The sequence below is a fragment of the Protopterus annectens genome, chromosome 3.part1 (assembly GCF_019279795.1).
Source record: "Protopterus annectens isolate FY-2018-M chromosome 3.part1, PAN1.0, whole genome shotgun sequence".
Classification (NCBI taxonomy): domain Eukaryota; kingdom Metazoa; phylum Chordata; order Ceratodontiformes; family Protopteridae; genus Protopterus; species Protopterus annectens.
This window is the reverse complement of record NC_056732.1, coordinates 1,048,682,312-1,048,700,698: the sequence shown is the minus strand read 5'-3', so window position 1 is coordinate 1,048,700,698 and position 18,387 is coordinate 1,048,682,312. Positions and strand designations below refer to the sequence as shown.

Below are 18,387 nucleotides of genomic sequence, written 5' to 3'. Positions count from 1 at the left end.
TGTTTCAAGCCAAGTTCCCTACTACCTAATGTTCTGTGTCCCTACTCCAAGTAGCTGACACACATACACTCTTTGAGATTTGATTTTCATACACACATACCTGGGAAAGACTTTGCACATATTTACCAGCTATGCCCTCTCTGTCCAGTCTATATGGTAGATATTGCCACCAGAATACTCCAAAACCAGCTGTTCTAAGGCTCTTACAAGGGTACCCAATTATACTGAGTAAGATTAATACTAATACAAATGGTAGTGTTTGAGAAATGCATCAAGGCTTTCAGGAGCAGCCACAGCGTCACCAAATATATATAAGTACTCTCAAAGGTTAAAATATTCTCTAAAAGACCAGCCACAATGAAAATTTTAAATATATTTAATAATAAATAATAAAAAGAACATGAAAATGCTGAATGTCTATATACAATAAACATTAGAGTTTCAATCACAGGAAATATAAATATAACACAGGTGAAAAGGTTCACAAAGATAAAGAAAAAAAAACTTAACTAATCTCAATATATATTTCCTGACTAATCTAATGAATTACTATTCCCTGGTTACTTAATAAAGCAAGGCAAGATGAAGTGGGTATGTGGTGTTCTTTCTTGTCAGGTTTCACAACAGACTGCTCTAAGGCTTCTGTCTCATCTAGTATTAAAACATGATTTCAGTGCTGGATTACAGAATGACATCACACACATCTGATCATCTGCCTTCTTGTTCCCACACTCCTCCCTTTACTAGAAACTGAACTAGAATCTAGCATATATGTATGTGCCATAACAGACAACACAGAGCTTTGCTAAGATGTGTTATAGCATCTGAAAGCTATAAAACTATTTAAAAAAACATCCACCTTCCCAGGTTAGCAATTAGTTCACCACAAGGACAATACAGTAGGATTCCTAGTCCTGGTTTTCACAGACATTTTGTCTCTTGTTACAAACAGAAGATACTGTCTTTATGGCCCAAACCAGGTAATTTAATTTCAGACTATATTTCAGAGTTAGCTGGACTGAGATTAACCTCTTCTCTTCCAGTACTCTCTGTTACAATATATTCATTTCAATCAGTTACAATACTGTCTGACATACAGGTGTATTTAATTTCTGTCCATCAGGTCCCACTGTTGGTACATTTTTAACACAAGCAGCATTACAAATACATTTTCAACACAAGTACCTGTACAAATCAGTTTGATATATAAATTATATATAATTCTTTACAAAACTCCAACTAGCTATGCTAGCATATGATGCCCATGCACTGCCCTACTTTTCCTGGCATAACTGGCAACACCTCACATCATCACAAAGTGACTTGCTCAGAGTAACATAGTTAGGCAATCAAGGCTAAGGGAATCAAACTTTGTACCACTAGATCACAAGAAACAGCACTTTAACAGTTCCTTAATCATCTAAGACAACTGCCAGTCAAACCCTCAAAATTTAATACTTAACCACAAAAAAACAAAACTTCTATTCCTTACTCCAACAAAAAAATTTAGACAAAAAAAATGTAAAATCCTTTCTTTGACTTTGAATAACAGAGAAATTGATTTTGCCCCATATAATAAACTTTTACATGTTTTAACTGATGATAATCTTAAATTTGATCTCCATATTCAAAATAATATAAAAAGACTCACTGGAAATTAGGGACTGTATATTGGCTAAACAATTTCTAAATGCATCTACCAAAACTACCCTTGCCACCATGTACCTCTTACCATCCCTAATATGTGGAGTTCCTGTTCTCACCAATTTCCATAATTCACTAAAAATAAAGCTGGAATCCTATTACAAAAAACTGTTAAAGTTGCAGCCAGTGCAACTCATATCTATCACTGTACTCCTCTACAAACCCTCAATTTCCTTTAACTCCCAAACCATCTCAGCTATGTAGAACTCATTATTGCCACAAAATCAAAAATAATACTACTGCCTGTCCTGTACTTAAGTCCATCTTCCATATATACCTTCCAAAAGATCCCTGAGATCAGTTGACAAATGTCAGCTCTCAACCAATCAGGGACAAATTTCAAAAGAATCAGGGACAAATTCAGAAAAATTCAGGGACAATCAGGGACATTTTTAAAATATTAGTGCTATTAACTTGAAACTTTGACAAAATCAGACCAGATGAATTATTATACCTTATCTGGAGTAAAGAAGTCTATAACTCTTAATCATTGCCATTATTCATTACATGCAATTCACCACTTTCCCTCCAAAAGTCATTAGTTTTAGGAGGGATTAAAAGGGACAGAGCTAAGATTTGACTCAAAATCAGGGACATCCTTGAAAATCGGGGACAGTTTAGAGGTCTCTGTCTGCATACAAACCCATCAAATGCACAGAACAAAGCCTTTACACTTTTGCACTTCCTCTAAACCTTGGAACAAACAGTAATCCAATAGCCTTTAAACACTCACTAAAAGAATATTTAACATAATCTTGGGTCTGCTTCTGCTACAAACCAGACTAATAGTGGAAACACCCTTCCTGCTCATACTTATGCTACAAAAAGATACTGCCTCCCACAATCTTACAACAATTACCTAACTTCACTTCATTACCATATCCCTATTCTCCTCTCACAGTCAGCAGCTGGACTTTACCTTAACTCCTTACTTTTCCCATCTTCTTACAAACTATGTTTTAACTATTATCCCCATACTACTCCAAACTTTCTCACTCTTTCCTGTATACGTACTTATTTCTATACTCTGATGAACTACTGTTATATCCCTTTATTCCTTATAAATAGCTCTTTATCCTACAAAAAAATGAATGTTTATATATTATGTATTATCTCCATACCCTACCCCCCAAATTCCACCACCCCAGTACCCCTACACTTATATTTCAATAACCCCACCCTCATTTTCAAACTACCAATCAGAATACCCACCTAATTAACCATATCACACCAACCAATTACCAACACATCCCTTAAAGTATGCCACCTAAATATTTATACTAAGGACAGCTCTAAACAAATACACCACCCCTAAACACTACATATTCCCTCTTTAACACCAACACTTGCTCTCAACCATATCCTATTCACTTAAAAATGCTTTTGATATCCAGTCTAACATCTCTATTAATAATCCTTACACATGCCACATCACTACCTCCTCAATCTCCAACCACTTACTCCTCATCTGAAACCTTGACTACCACTCAACAATCTCATCTTAGCAGTTTTTCTGATATCTCCCCATAATTATTTTCCATACCCTCCCCTATATCTCAGCCCCAAAACTCCTAAACACTTCACATAGCAAACTTTTTCTTATACCTCTTACATATACTTCTCCAAAAAAAACTCAGGACAGCACTTTCTTACCTAATATCTACGTATGTTGCTTCAGTGTGGAGGCATTCACCCCAACCAAGGTCCTAATACTCACCAAGAAACTAGAACATGCCCAATAAATTTAAATGTTATGTCCCTTAACCTTAGAAGCATATTCAATAAAATACCTTCTTTCCATACTTGAATAGACCAGGACAAACCTGACATCCTAGCCCTAATCAAAACTTGGCTAAATCCTACCATACAAGACTGAAATATTACCACCCAACTATGGTATAACTGATAGATATTATATAAAACAAAATATTTTTCCCAAAGCAATACTGTAAAAGAAAGTGTTTGCTTTTAATATAAAGTTTAAAATAATGCAAATGAAATGTTTGCCTTTAATACAAGGTTTGAAAAGGAAATGTTCTTTTTCTAAAGTGCAGAAATGTAACATGCAAGGCTTGAACTGCAAAGTTAAAAACAGATATGGAAAGTACAATGTGCTTAGCACAGCAGCTAACTATGCATCAGTCAGACACCTGTAAAGCAATTTCATAGAAAAATATAAAACATGCTTAGTTTAGCTTATCTGTGAATACATGTTGTTTAGAGCCGGTTCATGGAAAAAATATAAAACGTCTAGTTTAGCTTGTTTATGAGAACTGTGGCTGTGGGCTTAAACTGTTACAGTTAAATGACATCCTGTTATGACAAATTGGAGCATACAAAGAAGGAAGCTGCTGAGACAGTTGATATTTTAAAAGGAAATAACAAGCACTTTTTGTGAGTCTCCAGGTGCAGAAATAAAATAAATAAAATACTGACACTTCAACCGACGCGTAGATGACATGGAACAAAAATCAGTCATGCAAGCAACAAAGACACTAAAAAAAAAAAAAAAAAACCTGCTGCTATCTAAAAGTGTATATAAGCTGGACACTGCTTGCTTTTCTTTAGAGCCATCTTGATCAAGCATGCATTGATCCTAGACACGACAGTTTGTGAGAAGCAAAGACTTTTTTCTAGCTATGTTATAATATAATCAAAATAACTCCAACAGTATAACTGCTTGGGAATATATGTTTCTTGTAATACGCTATAATGGATCCAATAGTATGTTGTTAGTCTGGTCACTTGCCATTTTAAATAATTTAACAATAACTAGATCAGACAGAAACCATAAGCAAGGTGAAGGAGTAGCCCTACTCTACCCTGATACCCTTAATATAATTCCATTTACTGACATCCTCACATTCTCCAGTGCTGAAATGCTCTTATCCTTCATAAATCTTAACAATACCTAACAAATTTGTATCATTGTTCTCTACTGTCTACTATGGCAAAATATACCCATTTTAGAAAACATACTATCCTGGACTTCCCAAACAATCTAGCATGAAACTATTATTTTAAGTGATGTTAACGTAGACTGGAAATTCATCTCATCAGAATTACCATCAAATAGCATAAACCTCTATGGTTATTCTCAACTCACTAACTCTCCTACTAGGTACAATAAGGACTACACTCAACACTCTACCCTAGACAGGATTCTGGCATCACATCATACTAACATTAACTCTAGTGGCACACTGCAGATTCCCTTAGTGACCACCTACCCACATTTGCCATTAAAGCCAACGTACAACTACCAAAAACACACTGTAAAATCCATCCATAACCTAACTAATTGTACCCAAGACAAATTCAATGAACTACTTCACAAAATAAATTGGTCAACACTAAAACATCTCCCTCTAGATGAACCTGTGAATTATTTCAATACTTGCTTATTAAAAATATTGGACACTCTAGCTCCAGTCTGTACAAAAAATAATTAGAAAGAATTCTGCCCCATGGCTAACTAAGGCTTGTAAAAATCTAATGAAAAAATGGATGAAGCCTGGGGTCTCTGGAAGCAAAATAAACAAGAAGTAGATCTAATACACTTCAAACATTGACATGGAGGCGTGTCCATATTCATTAAGGATGTCCACACCTCCAAGCTAGTTGCTCAGCATAATGCATCCGAGATTATCCAAGTGCAACTAACTCTGGGCAAGACCGCAATCCAAATTGTAGCTTGCTACAGACCCCCCGACCATGCCTCAGGATTCCCACTCCCCTTTTCTTGATACACTGGAAAATATTAGGGTACAACCCAACACCCTAATAATGGGTGATTTCAACTACCCCACCATTAACTGGGAAAGCTACACATGTACCAACTCTTTTGCACAACATTTTCTGGAATTCATAAATTCCAACGCCTTGGATCAACTTATCCACACCCCACTAGGGGCAGCAATATCCTAGACCTGGGCATTACCAACATGGGCGACCGGTGTTCCACACCAGAGGTCAATTCCTCGTTGGTCAGATCTGACCACAAGCTAATCACCCTATACTTCCACATCCCACTCACACCCCCCATTAGGGACACAACTGTAAAAAATGTCTCCAAAGCCAACTTCACACTTCTTAAGACAGAGGTGGCAAACTTCACGACATCCATGCAGATGGACAATAGAGGTACGACTGCTGAAACATACACAAATACACTTTATAAACACTTATACAAGTGCATGGATCACGCTATCCCTAACAGAACCAAGATGCTATCCTCCAAAAAAAGGAAGCCAATCTGGTGGTCTTCTGCCATAAACAAACTCTACAACAGAAGAAAGAGACTCTTGCAAAAAAGAGTAAAATCCCATGATTGGAGGAACTCCCTGGTCAGCCTCAGTAAGAAGCTGAGATCCCTCATAAAATCCTCCAAAGCTAGTTATGAAAACAAAATTGCCACTGATTCTAAAGACAACCACAAAGCATTCTATAGCTATATCAAGAAACTCAATGGCAACACTCAGATCTGCTCTGAGTTACAGCACAATGGCACTAAATATGCAGAACCAAATGATATTGCCAACATCCTGGCAGATAGGTTCACTGCTAACTTTACCCCCCCTCTCACCCCCTAAAGGGCCCGGAAGAATGCAAAGTTTCTGTAATCATGGCTGCAGAGGTAAAAACCTCACTCTCCAAAGCCAAGAACACAGTATCCATGGGACCTAATAACATCCCAGGCTGCATTCTACACTAACTACAGAATGAACTTGCACCCCGGCTAAGTACCATGTTCAATCATAGCCTCACCTCAGGCTTTGTGCCCATTGAATGGCGCACTGCAACGGTTATCCTACTCCACAAAGGGGAGCCAAGACAGACCCTGAGAACTACCGCCCTATTAGCCTGATAAACCGGGTCTGCAAGGCCATGGAATGTATCATCATGGAACTCATAAACAAAGGAACTGGTAATCTCCAAACTTTGGACCCCACACAGTTCAGGTTTGTAAAATGCAGATCATGTCTCCTAAACCTGACAGACTTCTTTGAAGCAGTCACCAAAGCCATAGATGAGGGTAAGGTGGTTCACACAGCCTATCTAGATCTCGACAAGGCTTTTGACACTATCCCCCACTCTGGAAATATAGATAACCTCACTAAATTAGGTATAAATCCCTATGTCACAAGATGGGTTGCCAACTGGCTTACTGACAGAACCCACACTGTGAAAGTAGCAGACTCCAACAGGGTTCAGTCCGGGATCCTCTCCTGTTTGGTATCTACTTGTCTGAATTACAGGCTAACACAGAAGGTCTTTGGCTAACTAAGTTCGCAGATGACTGCAAACTAGGAGCCATAATCGAAACTCCTAATGATGTGGACATCCTACAAAAGGGCCTGACTGAGACAGATGCCTGGTGTCAAAGCCATGGCCTCAAGCTCAATGCCAAAAAGTACATTGTCATCCCCTTTGGTAAAAACTCTGTACCCATGAACTACCACATAGGCGGTAGTCTACTTAACAGTGAAAGTGTGATAAGAGACCTTGGGACACAGGTAGACAGTAGTCTCTCCTTTGATAATCACATCACCACAGTGGTCAGGAAACCCTTCTACATGGCACACCTCATCACAAAAGGTTTCTCATCCAGAAAAAAAGAGGTCATTGTTCTCCTCTACTCATCACCCATTAGACCCATTATAAAGTACAATGCCCCTTTTAGTATGTACCTCACAAGACATCTGCAACAACTGGAAAGGCTGCAGAAATACCTCACAAAGAGGATTACTGGCCTCAAACAGATGCCCTATGCAGACCATCTCAAAAAACTCCAGCTTTACTCCATCGCATTTCGCCTACTCAGAGGCAATCTCTGCCTAACATACAAAGTTATGTCAAACCCAGAGGTGTTGGACATGCTCCACTTACAGAAATCCCAATCCCACCAAGCTACATGCTCTAGGGACTGAAACTTTGTCACCACAATAAACAGAACATGCTGGAGGTATAGATTTCTGTCCCAGAGACTTCCCATACTATGGAACAAACTACCTATCTATGTCAAACAGAGCTCCTCATTAGCACTCTTCAAGAAAAATCTTGATTGGATGGGAAAAAGGAAATTCACCCCAGAGATCACTTCTGTGGCTCTGCTTGACAGGGGCACAGGAAAATAGTTTTCTTGGGTGGCAAAAGCCAGGGTACCTTTTTGACTAGGCTTATATAGGTCCTAGGGCCAGTAGCCTAGTACCTACCTCTGAACCTATGAACCTATGAACAATTCTGAAACCAAGCAAAGAAACAGGCTGTCAAAGATAAACAATCATATTATACCCACCTACAACAGGACCACAAAACAAACCCAAAACAATTCTGGTCTACAGTCTCAACCCTACCCTGGTACAAAAAAGTCCTCTGCCTTTCATTAAACACTTCTCCTTCTCAAATAGCCAATGACTTTAACTTCCAATTTATACAGTCCATAGCCAATCTGATCTCTAACAACCCCAACTCCAGCCATTTCTCTTCCTCCTCAACTACCCCAGTAGTACCCACTCAGCTAGTTCTGACGTTCTCCACCTTGCCAACCAAAACTCCTTTCTGATAACTCAACCAAGTCCTCCTTACAACCAATACCTACAAGACTTATAAAAAGACTTCTGCTCAAACTTAAACTATGCTCTACCTCAACCGACAACTTCCCTCCCTAATAACTTAAATTAGCTGCCAGTTCTATTGCTTACTCAATCAGCATCTTGCTCAATAGATCTATTTCAGAATTTTTAGTGCCAAAAATATGGGAAATGTCCTATATCATCGCTCTTCATGAAGGTGGAAAATCTACTGAGCTTACCAACTTCCAACCCATAGCAATTCTATTGCCCATCTCCAAAATATTTGAAAAAAAGTATACACCAACTAATGAAATACTCACTGTAAATAATCTCCTTACACATACCCAACATGGTTTCCGCCCAGACCACAGCAGATCAACAGCCAACCTATCCTTTACCAAATCTATAAACAGAGCTAAAGATACAGGTAACCTTGTATTTGCTATATATCTCAACCTTTATAAGGCATTTGACATCATCTCAAATTCCATATTCTTGGACAAGCTCTCAAACTTAGATCTTACCCATACCACCGTACAAAGGTTCCACAGTTACCTGCACAAATGAAAACAAGTAGTAGAGTGGCTAAATGAAATCTCCTCCTTTCTACACAATGCCATAGGAGTCCCTCAAGGCTCTGTCCTTGGCCCCGTGTTCTTCAACATATTTACAAATGACCTAAGCACTGCCTCATCCACTGGAACACTCTTACAGTATGCAGACTTCACTATCATCTGCACTTCTCCTACATTACCCCAACTTCTCACCATCACACAACAAACATTTTCAGCATTTGAATTCTGGCTTAATAACTATCAGCTATTTTAACCCCCCCAAAAAAAAAATAATAAACTCCTTCTCTTCCTACCATAAAAATCACTCTTTTGACATTAATCAGTTCAAAATAAACTCAGCTGACAATAACATTCTTGAAATAGTCTACCACACTAAATTACCAGGTGTTATTATAGATGATCAGGTGGTGCAACGGTAACATTGTCGCCTCACAGCAAGAGGTTCTCCCATTCGATTCTCGGCTGGAGCACCTTCTGCGTGGAGTCTGCATGTCTTCCCCGCGGTGGAGTGGCATTCAAAAGACATGCGTGAATGGGTGTGCCTTCGTTGAAGGTTGGGCGTCGGGCTGGCACCTCGGCACCATAAAAATCTACAGCCAATCATTAGCAGACCGGAGTTCCGCTGTGGCGACCCCTAACTGGGAAAAGCCAGAAGAATAAGAAGTTAAAGTGTGATCTCCATGTCCAACAAAATATAAAAAAGAAACACCAGAAGCTTGGCATCCTCTACAGAAACAAACACACCCTGACGTCAACAACCAAGATCACCCTTGCTAAAAGTTTCCTATTACCTTCCCTTTCATATGGTGCCTCTATTCTCTCTAACCTACAGATTTCCATTAGATCCAAACTGAAACAGTGCTACAACAAAGTGGCAAAGTTTGCCACAAATTCCAAAACCAGCATACATCATCGTATGTCATTACAAATACTAAACTATCTAGAATTCCACAATCACCGCTTCTATATCCAACTTACAACACTGCACAGCATCATCAATAAGCCCTTAGTCTGCCCTGCTCTGAGCAACATAATCAAACCTTACAATGCCAACACAACCCTTAGATCCAAAGATAAGAAGCTTCTCACTGTCTCCAAAGCTGCTAAAATACTAGGACAAAGCCTATACTCTCATGCTGTTGCTAAAACGTGGAATACACTCCCACTATTGACCAGAAGTATTGCTGATCTAAAATTCCTAAAACAGCATCTAGGCAATTCCTGGCTATGCCAATGCTCTGCTCCTGACTAATCTCTCCACCCCCCCCCTCTCTATATGGTCTGCCTTCCAGCTTTCTCTTCCACTCTTCTTTTTATCCAACTAACACTACCTAAATGTATGTTTTATGAGAGTGAAGCTATTACATTAGCAGTATTTCTTAGTAGTTCTCAGCTTGCTAATAAAACTGACTGTTGTAGCCTTGTGTCCCCCCCCCGATAGTACAGTAATCCTAACTGTCCAATAGACAGTATAGATTTTAATTCACATCCCTGTGACTAAATTAAATTAACTATCAAGCAGCCCTCTCAGTTCTTTCTGCCTTAGTTTGTATCACTTGGAGGATCACCTGCTTATTTGCATCTCTATCATTGCTAATGTATCTCCTTACTCTAATCTGTGCACAAACTGGTTACTAATCAGCAAGTCAATGTAAAGACACACTCCCAACCTTAATAAACTTTGCTGTCTCTTCTCTCATTCACTTTACAGGTAGTTTGAATTATTACTTACCCTCTCTGAGGCCTTCACTGATTTCCACTGATTGCCTCTCTGGTTTCTTTGCATTCCACCTGGTTTACACCCCTTGTGCTATCTCCCTCCCCCAATACAGAGTCTATATTAGAATCCTGCTGAGCATGAAGCCATCTTTAAATCTCTAGTCTCCCACCAGGACACAAGTGCTCTTCAGCAATTACATTCTGCTAGCCGGTAAGCCATTAGACCTCAGGAATTTCTTTTAAAAGTGTTCAGATTTGTAAAGTAATACTTACTTTTTGCTGTATTTGGATTTATACAACTAGTATTCATTTTTCTGATTCCTGACTACTGATCTGCCGTTGTTACCTGCTGTTATTATACCTGGCTGATTGTTTCCTCTCAGCAATTTCCTACTCCTTTGGCTCTGCCCGCTCTGTTAAGCTCTTGGGCTCACTCCGCTCCCCTCCCTGCCCCCGAATCTCACCCACCCCTGGGACCTCTACATTTATCCCCGCATAACCACACCCACCATATTCCCTAGCCAATCAGAACATATTCTTCTCTCCACCCACTCCATAGCAGTCCACTCCCACACCCACCCTTTCCCTCTCTGAACACATACCTACTGTATACAATCCCCACTCATCTCAACATGTCCTACACTTACCTTCCTCTCCTACTACTAACTCTTCTAACTATTCTTACCTCTACCTACCTCATAACCTACTATGAGCAGCCATTAAATCCTACCTTTTGTACTCCACACAAACATACCCTAGCTACCCCCCAACTACACTCACAACCCATCACAGTCCCATATACAGCAACTCATATCTTGAACCTAAATATCATCGTCTCTCACACATCAAATACCTTATTCTTCGACTCACAAAACACTTACACAGCATCAAAACCTCACAACTAACTAACCTTATTCATGGTTTATCATTAATTGATGGGGACATCCACCCCAACCCAGGCCCAAACACAGACATACCATCCCCTAATTCCCAAACTATGAAACCTATGTCTACACCACAAACTAAACCTCCCAAATCTCTCACAATAGCTCATCTTAACATCCGTAGCATATGTAACAAACTTCCTGCTCTTCATGCCCTACTAGAAGTCCAACAGTTTGACATTCTCTGTCTTACTGAAACCTGGCTTAAACCCACAATAAAAGATAACGAAATTATCCCCCCTGGCTATAACATCCTAAGACAAGATCATCTTAACAAAAAGGTGGAGGAGTAGCTATACTCTTCAAAACTGGACTGGAAATAAGTAAATCAGCCCTTACCCCACCACATGACTCTAATGTTGAACTGATTATTTCCAAACTCTCCCTAAACTCACACAAAACTATTAATATTATCTGCACTTATCTTCCCCCAGGCAACAATTCCCTCATATTAGAAGACCTACTAAACTGGTTTTCAATTAATCTCCTTCAAGAAACAATACTACTAGGTGACTTTAATATTGATTGGAACATGTGCAAACAAACTAATCCATCTACCATTATTAACCTGCACGGATTCCATCAAACCATTAACTCCACAACTAGAACAAATAAAAACAATAACAAAGAAACCATTCTCGACTGGATCTTGACTAATAGTCTCCAACAAATGTATTCAACAGGTACCCTCCCAGATGACCTTAGCGACCACTCTCTCACATACATCATTAGGCACAAAACTCATCTAACAACACCTCCCCTAATTCGCTCATCTCGCAGCAAAAACATTTTAACCTTCAGCAGTTTCAAAACGAACTCAGCTTGATTAACTGGTCACCTCTAAAAACTCTCCCAATAGATGAAGCTGTTAACCACTTTAATAATACCTTTCTTACTATTCTCGATCATCATGCCCCATCCGTTCTATACTGAATGAAATCTAAGACAGCTCAATGGCTAACAACCAACACCAAACAACTTATCCTTAGTAAGAATAAATCTTGGACTAAATGGAGAACCACGAAAGACTCTTTTGATCACCTTAGCTTCAAACAAAAAAGGAACAAGACTAAGCTTGCTATCAAACAAGATAAAAGGAACTATTACACCAAACTACAGCAATCCTCCCACCGCCAACCACAAAAATTTTGGAAATCAATTAACTCACTACTATCCCCTGGCAAGGTTGAAACCCCCAACCCACTAGGCTCCTGCTCTGACTCTCCCCTACAAACAGCTAACGCATTAAATAACTTCTTTACTTCAACCATACTTAAACTGGCCAACCAACAAAGCCCTGACTCCTCTTTACTAGGTAATACTAACTGCACTCCACCTCTATTTCAACTTAAACCCATACCTACTTCCTAGATTCTTAATTTACTTCAGAAACTCAAACCCTCAACCCCCTCAGCTGACAAATTGCCAGTGGAATATCTCCAGCTAGGTGCTAAAGCTATTGTCTACCCTATCTCTATTCTAATCAACAGAACCATAAAAGAAAGTACTATACCCCCACTCTGGAAAATCTCCCACATCATCCCTCTCTTCAAAGGGGGCGATTCATTTGAGTACTCGAACTACCGCCCTATAGCACTGCTATCTCCTATTGCTAAAATAATGGAGAAATGCATCCACAAACAGCTTTTAAATCACCTCCTATCTAATAACCTTGTAGCTACTTGCCAACATGGCTTTCATCCCTACCATAGCACCACAACAGCCTTATTATCCTTCATAGACTCCATTAATATAAACCGGAATAACAATCTTCTTTCATCTGCATTCTTTGTAGACCTGTCAAAAGCCTTTGACATGGTGAATCACCAACTCCTTCTACATTGTTTAAAATCTCTCTCTCTCAATAATCTTGCTTTAAGCTGGTTTACTTCCTATCTTCAGAATCGGAAACAAGCTGTTTTATGGAACAACAATCTTTCCGAACTTCTCCCTACCACTTTAGGAGTACCTCAGGGCTCCATCTTAGGTCCTCTTTTATTTTCCATCTTTATTAATGACCTGTATCTAGCCACCCCACTAACTACTTGCATTCAGTACACCAATGACACCACCATCATCTGCTCTGCCACAACCCAAGCTGACCTCCACTCACTTACTCAAAAAACTTTTACCACCATAGAACAATGGTTCTCCAATCACTGCCTTCTCTTAAACCCTAAGAAAACTAAACTTCTCCTCTTCTCACCCACACACCTGTCTCCCCCTATTAGTTTCACACTTACTTCTAACAATGGCACCCTTATATCTCCTGATCAAACAACCAAACTTCTAGGAGTTACTATCGACAACCTACTAAAATTTGATTTTCATATCAACTCTATCATAAAAGCAACTAACAAAAAATTAGGTTCTCTCTACAGAATCAAATCTTTCTTAACTCCTGAAGCAAGAACTACCATAGCCAGAACATATCTTATCTCTACTCTACTATATGCATCCCCCATATATACTAATCTTTCTAAACATAACATCAATAGGCTTACAACAGCCTATAACAACATTGCCAAATTTGCCACTGCCTCTCCATATAAAACACATCACTGCCTGAACCTCCTTAACCTAGGGTGGCTGGAGTTACCTCACCTAATTCAATACTATCAGCTTACAACTGCCCATAAAGCCCTTCACCACCCAGAAAAGATACCAATGCTCTCCACCCTGATAAAACCCTATAACAACCTAAAAACCCTATGCTCTTCCAATAAAATACTGATTCAAACCTCTCTATCAAAGAATACAGCAGGTGACTCTATATTTTCCAACTCAGTTGGTAAAATTTGGAATCAACTTCCTACTGACCTCTTAGCCCAAACTTCTATCACACTATTTAAAACTCAACTGAAACATTTTCTAACCAATCACTGGCTTTGCTCTTGCAATAACCCTAGCTGATCACATACCTCCTACCTTCTCCTGCATCCTTTGCACTGTCTCCCAACTCTATTTCTCCATTTTATTTTTCATCTCTACCTAAGAAATTGGCTCTCTCAACTTCAAACTAAAATTTTCTAGTAACTCTATCTTTTGCTTTTAAACTACTTAATTATTTCTGTCTCACATTTTATATACCTGTACTGAAGAAATTTGATAGTCTCTGTTTTCACCTTTTGAACTTACTGAAAAGATAGCCTAAATGCCTGTTTTAGTTGAGTCTTAAATTCCTTATGTAATTATGAATGCCTGTTTTAGTTGAATCTCAAATTACCTATGTACTTTGACCTGTACTGTAGAAATTTGATAGTCTCTGTATTCACCTTTTTGAACTTACTGAAAGGAAAGCCTATATGCCTGTTTTACTTGTGTCTTAATTCCCTATGTAATTTTAAATCCCTGTTTTAGTTGTGTCTTAAATTACCTATGTACTTTGAATGTATTTTTGTTATTATGCATTAGATAGTGGAGCTTTTCTCCTCGGGCCTCCACTGAAAATGGACATGTATCCAGTTGGACTAGCCCGGTTAACAAATGTAAAATAAATAAATTTTACTAAACAGTCCTCTAATCCTCTTCAAACCTAATAGTCCACCCTCTTTTCTTATAACTATGCCTTCACTGTCTTCACAACAAAGTGGCTAACATCTCAATCTCACATTAAAAATGAATCAACAATTTTAACTGCTGACTGTATCATATAAAATCTTAGAATGAATTGTGCAGATACCCTAAGGCCATATTGTATAATATGCATTACATTTGCATACATTGCATTTCCTCTGGCACTGTTAAAATACTGACTTGGCTGTCTCATTACATGTATCTGTAATAAGTTCTCCTGTATATTATTATATTCACTGTTATATTGCTTGTAGGCTAAGGTATGTAACTTGGAGCTTTTCTCCCCGTGCCTCAGCTGAAAACAGGTTCTTTTTTTTTACCCAGACAGACCATCCCAGTAGACAAATGTCATATAAATAAATTGAATAAATAAGTTATGTCTACATATTAACCAAGGACTATAGTTATATCATATACTGTCAACAAGCAGTTTTGTTGTTACAATTTTTTTTCCTTCAAAATCTTGTATGTAGCCTGTAATACATCTGTTACCTGCATTCTACATTCTTGTATTTTGTACTCCATGTTAATGTATTTTATTGGATCTTTTCTCCCTGGGCCAGGGCTGAAAATGGATACCTTCAGCCCAATTGGATTTTCCTGGTAAACAAATGTTCATGCAGAACCAGGGTAATGCTGTCTGCATGGAGTTGCAGACCAAATGGACATGTAGGTGACAGCTGATATTCTATATTTCACGTGAGTATGACTATGTCTACCAGAATACCTGGATGACCAATCCATGTTTCATGGCCCCATCCTCCTACAGAAATATATTTTTGGTGCTACAGGGGCCAGATGTACCACCAATGGACTTTGTTCCAATGAAATATGTCTGGACTCTTGTGCTTCATATCAGGTTTTTGAACCACAGGAGACAGTTTTCCACTTAAACCGATGGCGTATCTGCATACCTCTTTAACTGATATATCCATTTATCCCCCACACCACAAACACACACACACACACACACACACACACACACACACACACACACACACACACACACACACACACACAAACACATTGCAAGACCCAGCAAATGCCACCATCTGCATTCTATTCTTCACTGAAACCACGTGATTAGATTGCAAAACCACCAAATCCAAACGTTATTGCTCCTGCTGTAAGGGCTTCACAAGACCCACTAATAGTCTACCTAATACATGCACAGTGTTTTGAGTCATAAGCAGCTTTCCTTGATATTTTTCCATTTTTATTCTTTTTTATTTCATATCTACCACACTGTCATCATAGCATTTAAGTACTTTATATGTACCAATTATTGCTAACAAATAGTCACATACTGTTCAAAATCTCTTTTTTGTCAGATAGCTTTCAATAAAATTATTGTAAGGCATATGGATTTTTTCCATTTCATCCTGATTTATTTATTTATTTATTTATTTATTTATTTATTTATTTATTTGGGAGGAATGTACATTTAAAGTAATGCAAATACATGTTTGACATATCTATTCTCTAAAGTATGCCAAATAATACAAACATGTCAGACAATTTATTGAGGCCTATTTAATAGAGGATAGCTGATGTTGAAATCTCCAATTGTTTATAGGCAAAAAAAAAGAAAAAGCTTTAAGAATTCTGAAACAAAACAATTTCTGTTAAAGATTCAGTATAAAGTGACGGCTGTATTTTTCAGCCACAAATGGCAAGTTTAAAAGTGTTTAATTTCTGAAGTAGTAATATTGTTCCAGTACTGGACATATTGCATTGAACTCTGTAGTATGCCATTAAAATTGTATTCTTTAGTCTGAATTCATAACATATGTAAAGTTTCAAAATCTGATGTGGTAATATAAGCAAATCATATTAAAAGAAAAAAAATCTAAAAAGCCTAGCTTTTAGCATAGCAAATTATCATTTCACAAAAGTGGGAGTCCTGATTGGTTATGAAAGTTCTAACAGACTATTTCAGGAAGGAAGAAGGGAGGACAGGTACTATGACATTGCATAAGCAGTGCATTATAAAGAACCCTTAAAATAATAAGAAATGTCACTACATAACTAAATGGCTAGCAGTTCCTAAGGTGTGGGAATGAGATCCAAAACTGAGTGGTATTGTTGAAAGTTAACATAATGTAGAGCATCTGAATGTTTCAACAGTCTAGCAAGTAGCAGCACTTGGCATTGTATATCTGCTGTAGTTTGTGAGAAAATGTGAGTTGTATGAGCACATCTACCAATATTCTATGGATTACAAGCAAACATCTTAAGTATTGCAGTCTAGTTTCACTGAGTGTGTGTGTGTGTGTGTGTGTGTGTGTGTGTGTGTGTGTGTGTGTGTGTGTGCGCGCGCGCACGCATGCACTTGCATGTATTTCTGAGTGTCTTGGTTGTGGGTGTATGCAGTGGGAGATTCAACAGTAAATCCAACAATTCTTTTATGTGCTTAAGTTAGCTTGCCTTAAAATCTGTAACTCAGTTACTCTCTATAGCAACATACCCATCTTGTGATGAATACAACAAAATGAAGCAGTCCAACTTTAACGCATTACTCTCTGATCTACAGCACTGCAGAGTTAAAACTGCATGATTTTATAGTACATAGATGTTAAATGACCACAATACCTTTGCAACAACTGGAGTATTCAGACGGTCTGTTGCAGACTTGAAAATTGAACTTTGTTGTTGTTTGTATCTTTCTTCATTTGTCAACTGCACCTGGTAATATTCCAAAAACAAATGTTTTAGAAAAATGTTAATACACATACAGTACATTTTTAATCAGTTTAATGAACACTGCAGTAAAAATGATAAGGACATTAAGTGTACATATATTAATATATACAGCCATAGAAAGGTGGAAATGAATGAAGACATGTTAGTTCTATGTGAGTTTTGCAACTAGCCTTTAAGTTGGTTGCTCAGTACTATCTTAGCTCCATCCTTTATAACCCCAAATTCATCTGATGATTTTATACCACTGCTCATGTTATTTACTAAAGGGCCTTACAATCCTTTTTAATTTGGGTATTTCTTAAAATTTGCCTTTAAGTGTGTCACCTCAAGCTGCCCTAGCCTCTTCTCCACAATCTTCACTCATCCATCCACATGTTCCAAGCAATAGTATCTCAAAATTATATCCTCCTTTCTATTCCTTCTTTTAGTAGATGCATGTTCACCTAAGACACTTTTCATTCGCCAGTTTCAAAATTACCCTTAAATTCTACATAACGCATTTTTTCAACTGTCTAATATCCCTTTTTTAGGCTGCCAGATCTAAACACAGTGCTGACATTTGGCAATAATAAATGAAGGATGCCCTCAAAA

General features: G+C 38.3%; 1 protein-coding gene across 1 annotated transcript in view; it reads right to left on the bottom strand.

Moving 5' to 3' along the window:
• Positions 1-18,387, bottom strand: part of STPG2 (sperm tail PG-rich repeat containing 2) — a 3,054,419-nt gene that overhangs the window by 1,269,844 nt on the left and 1,766,188 nt on the right. Inside the window, exon 10 of the mRNA XM_044066272.1 lies at positions 17,686-17,778. Coding sequence (XP_043922207.1) covers positions 17,686-17,778 — 93 coding nt within the window. The remainder of the gene's footprint in view (positions 1-17,685; positions 17,779-18,387) is intronic.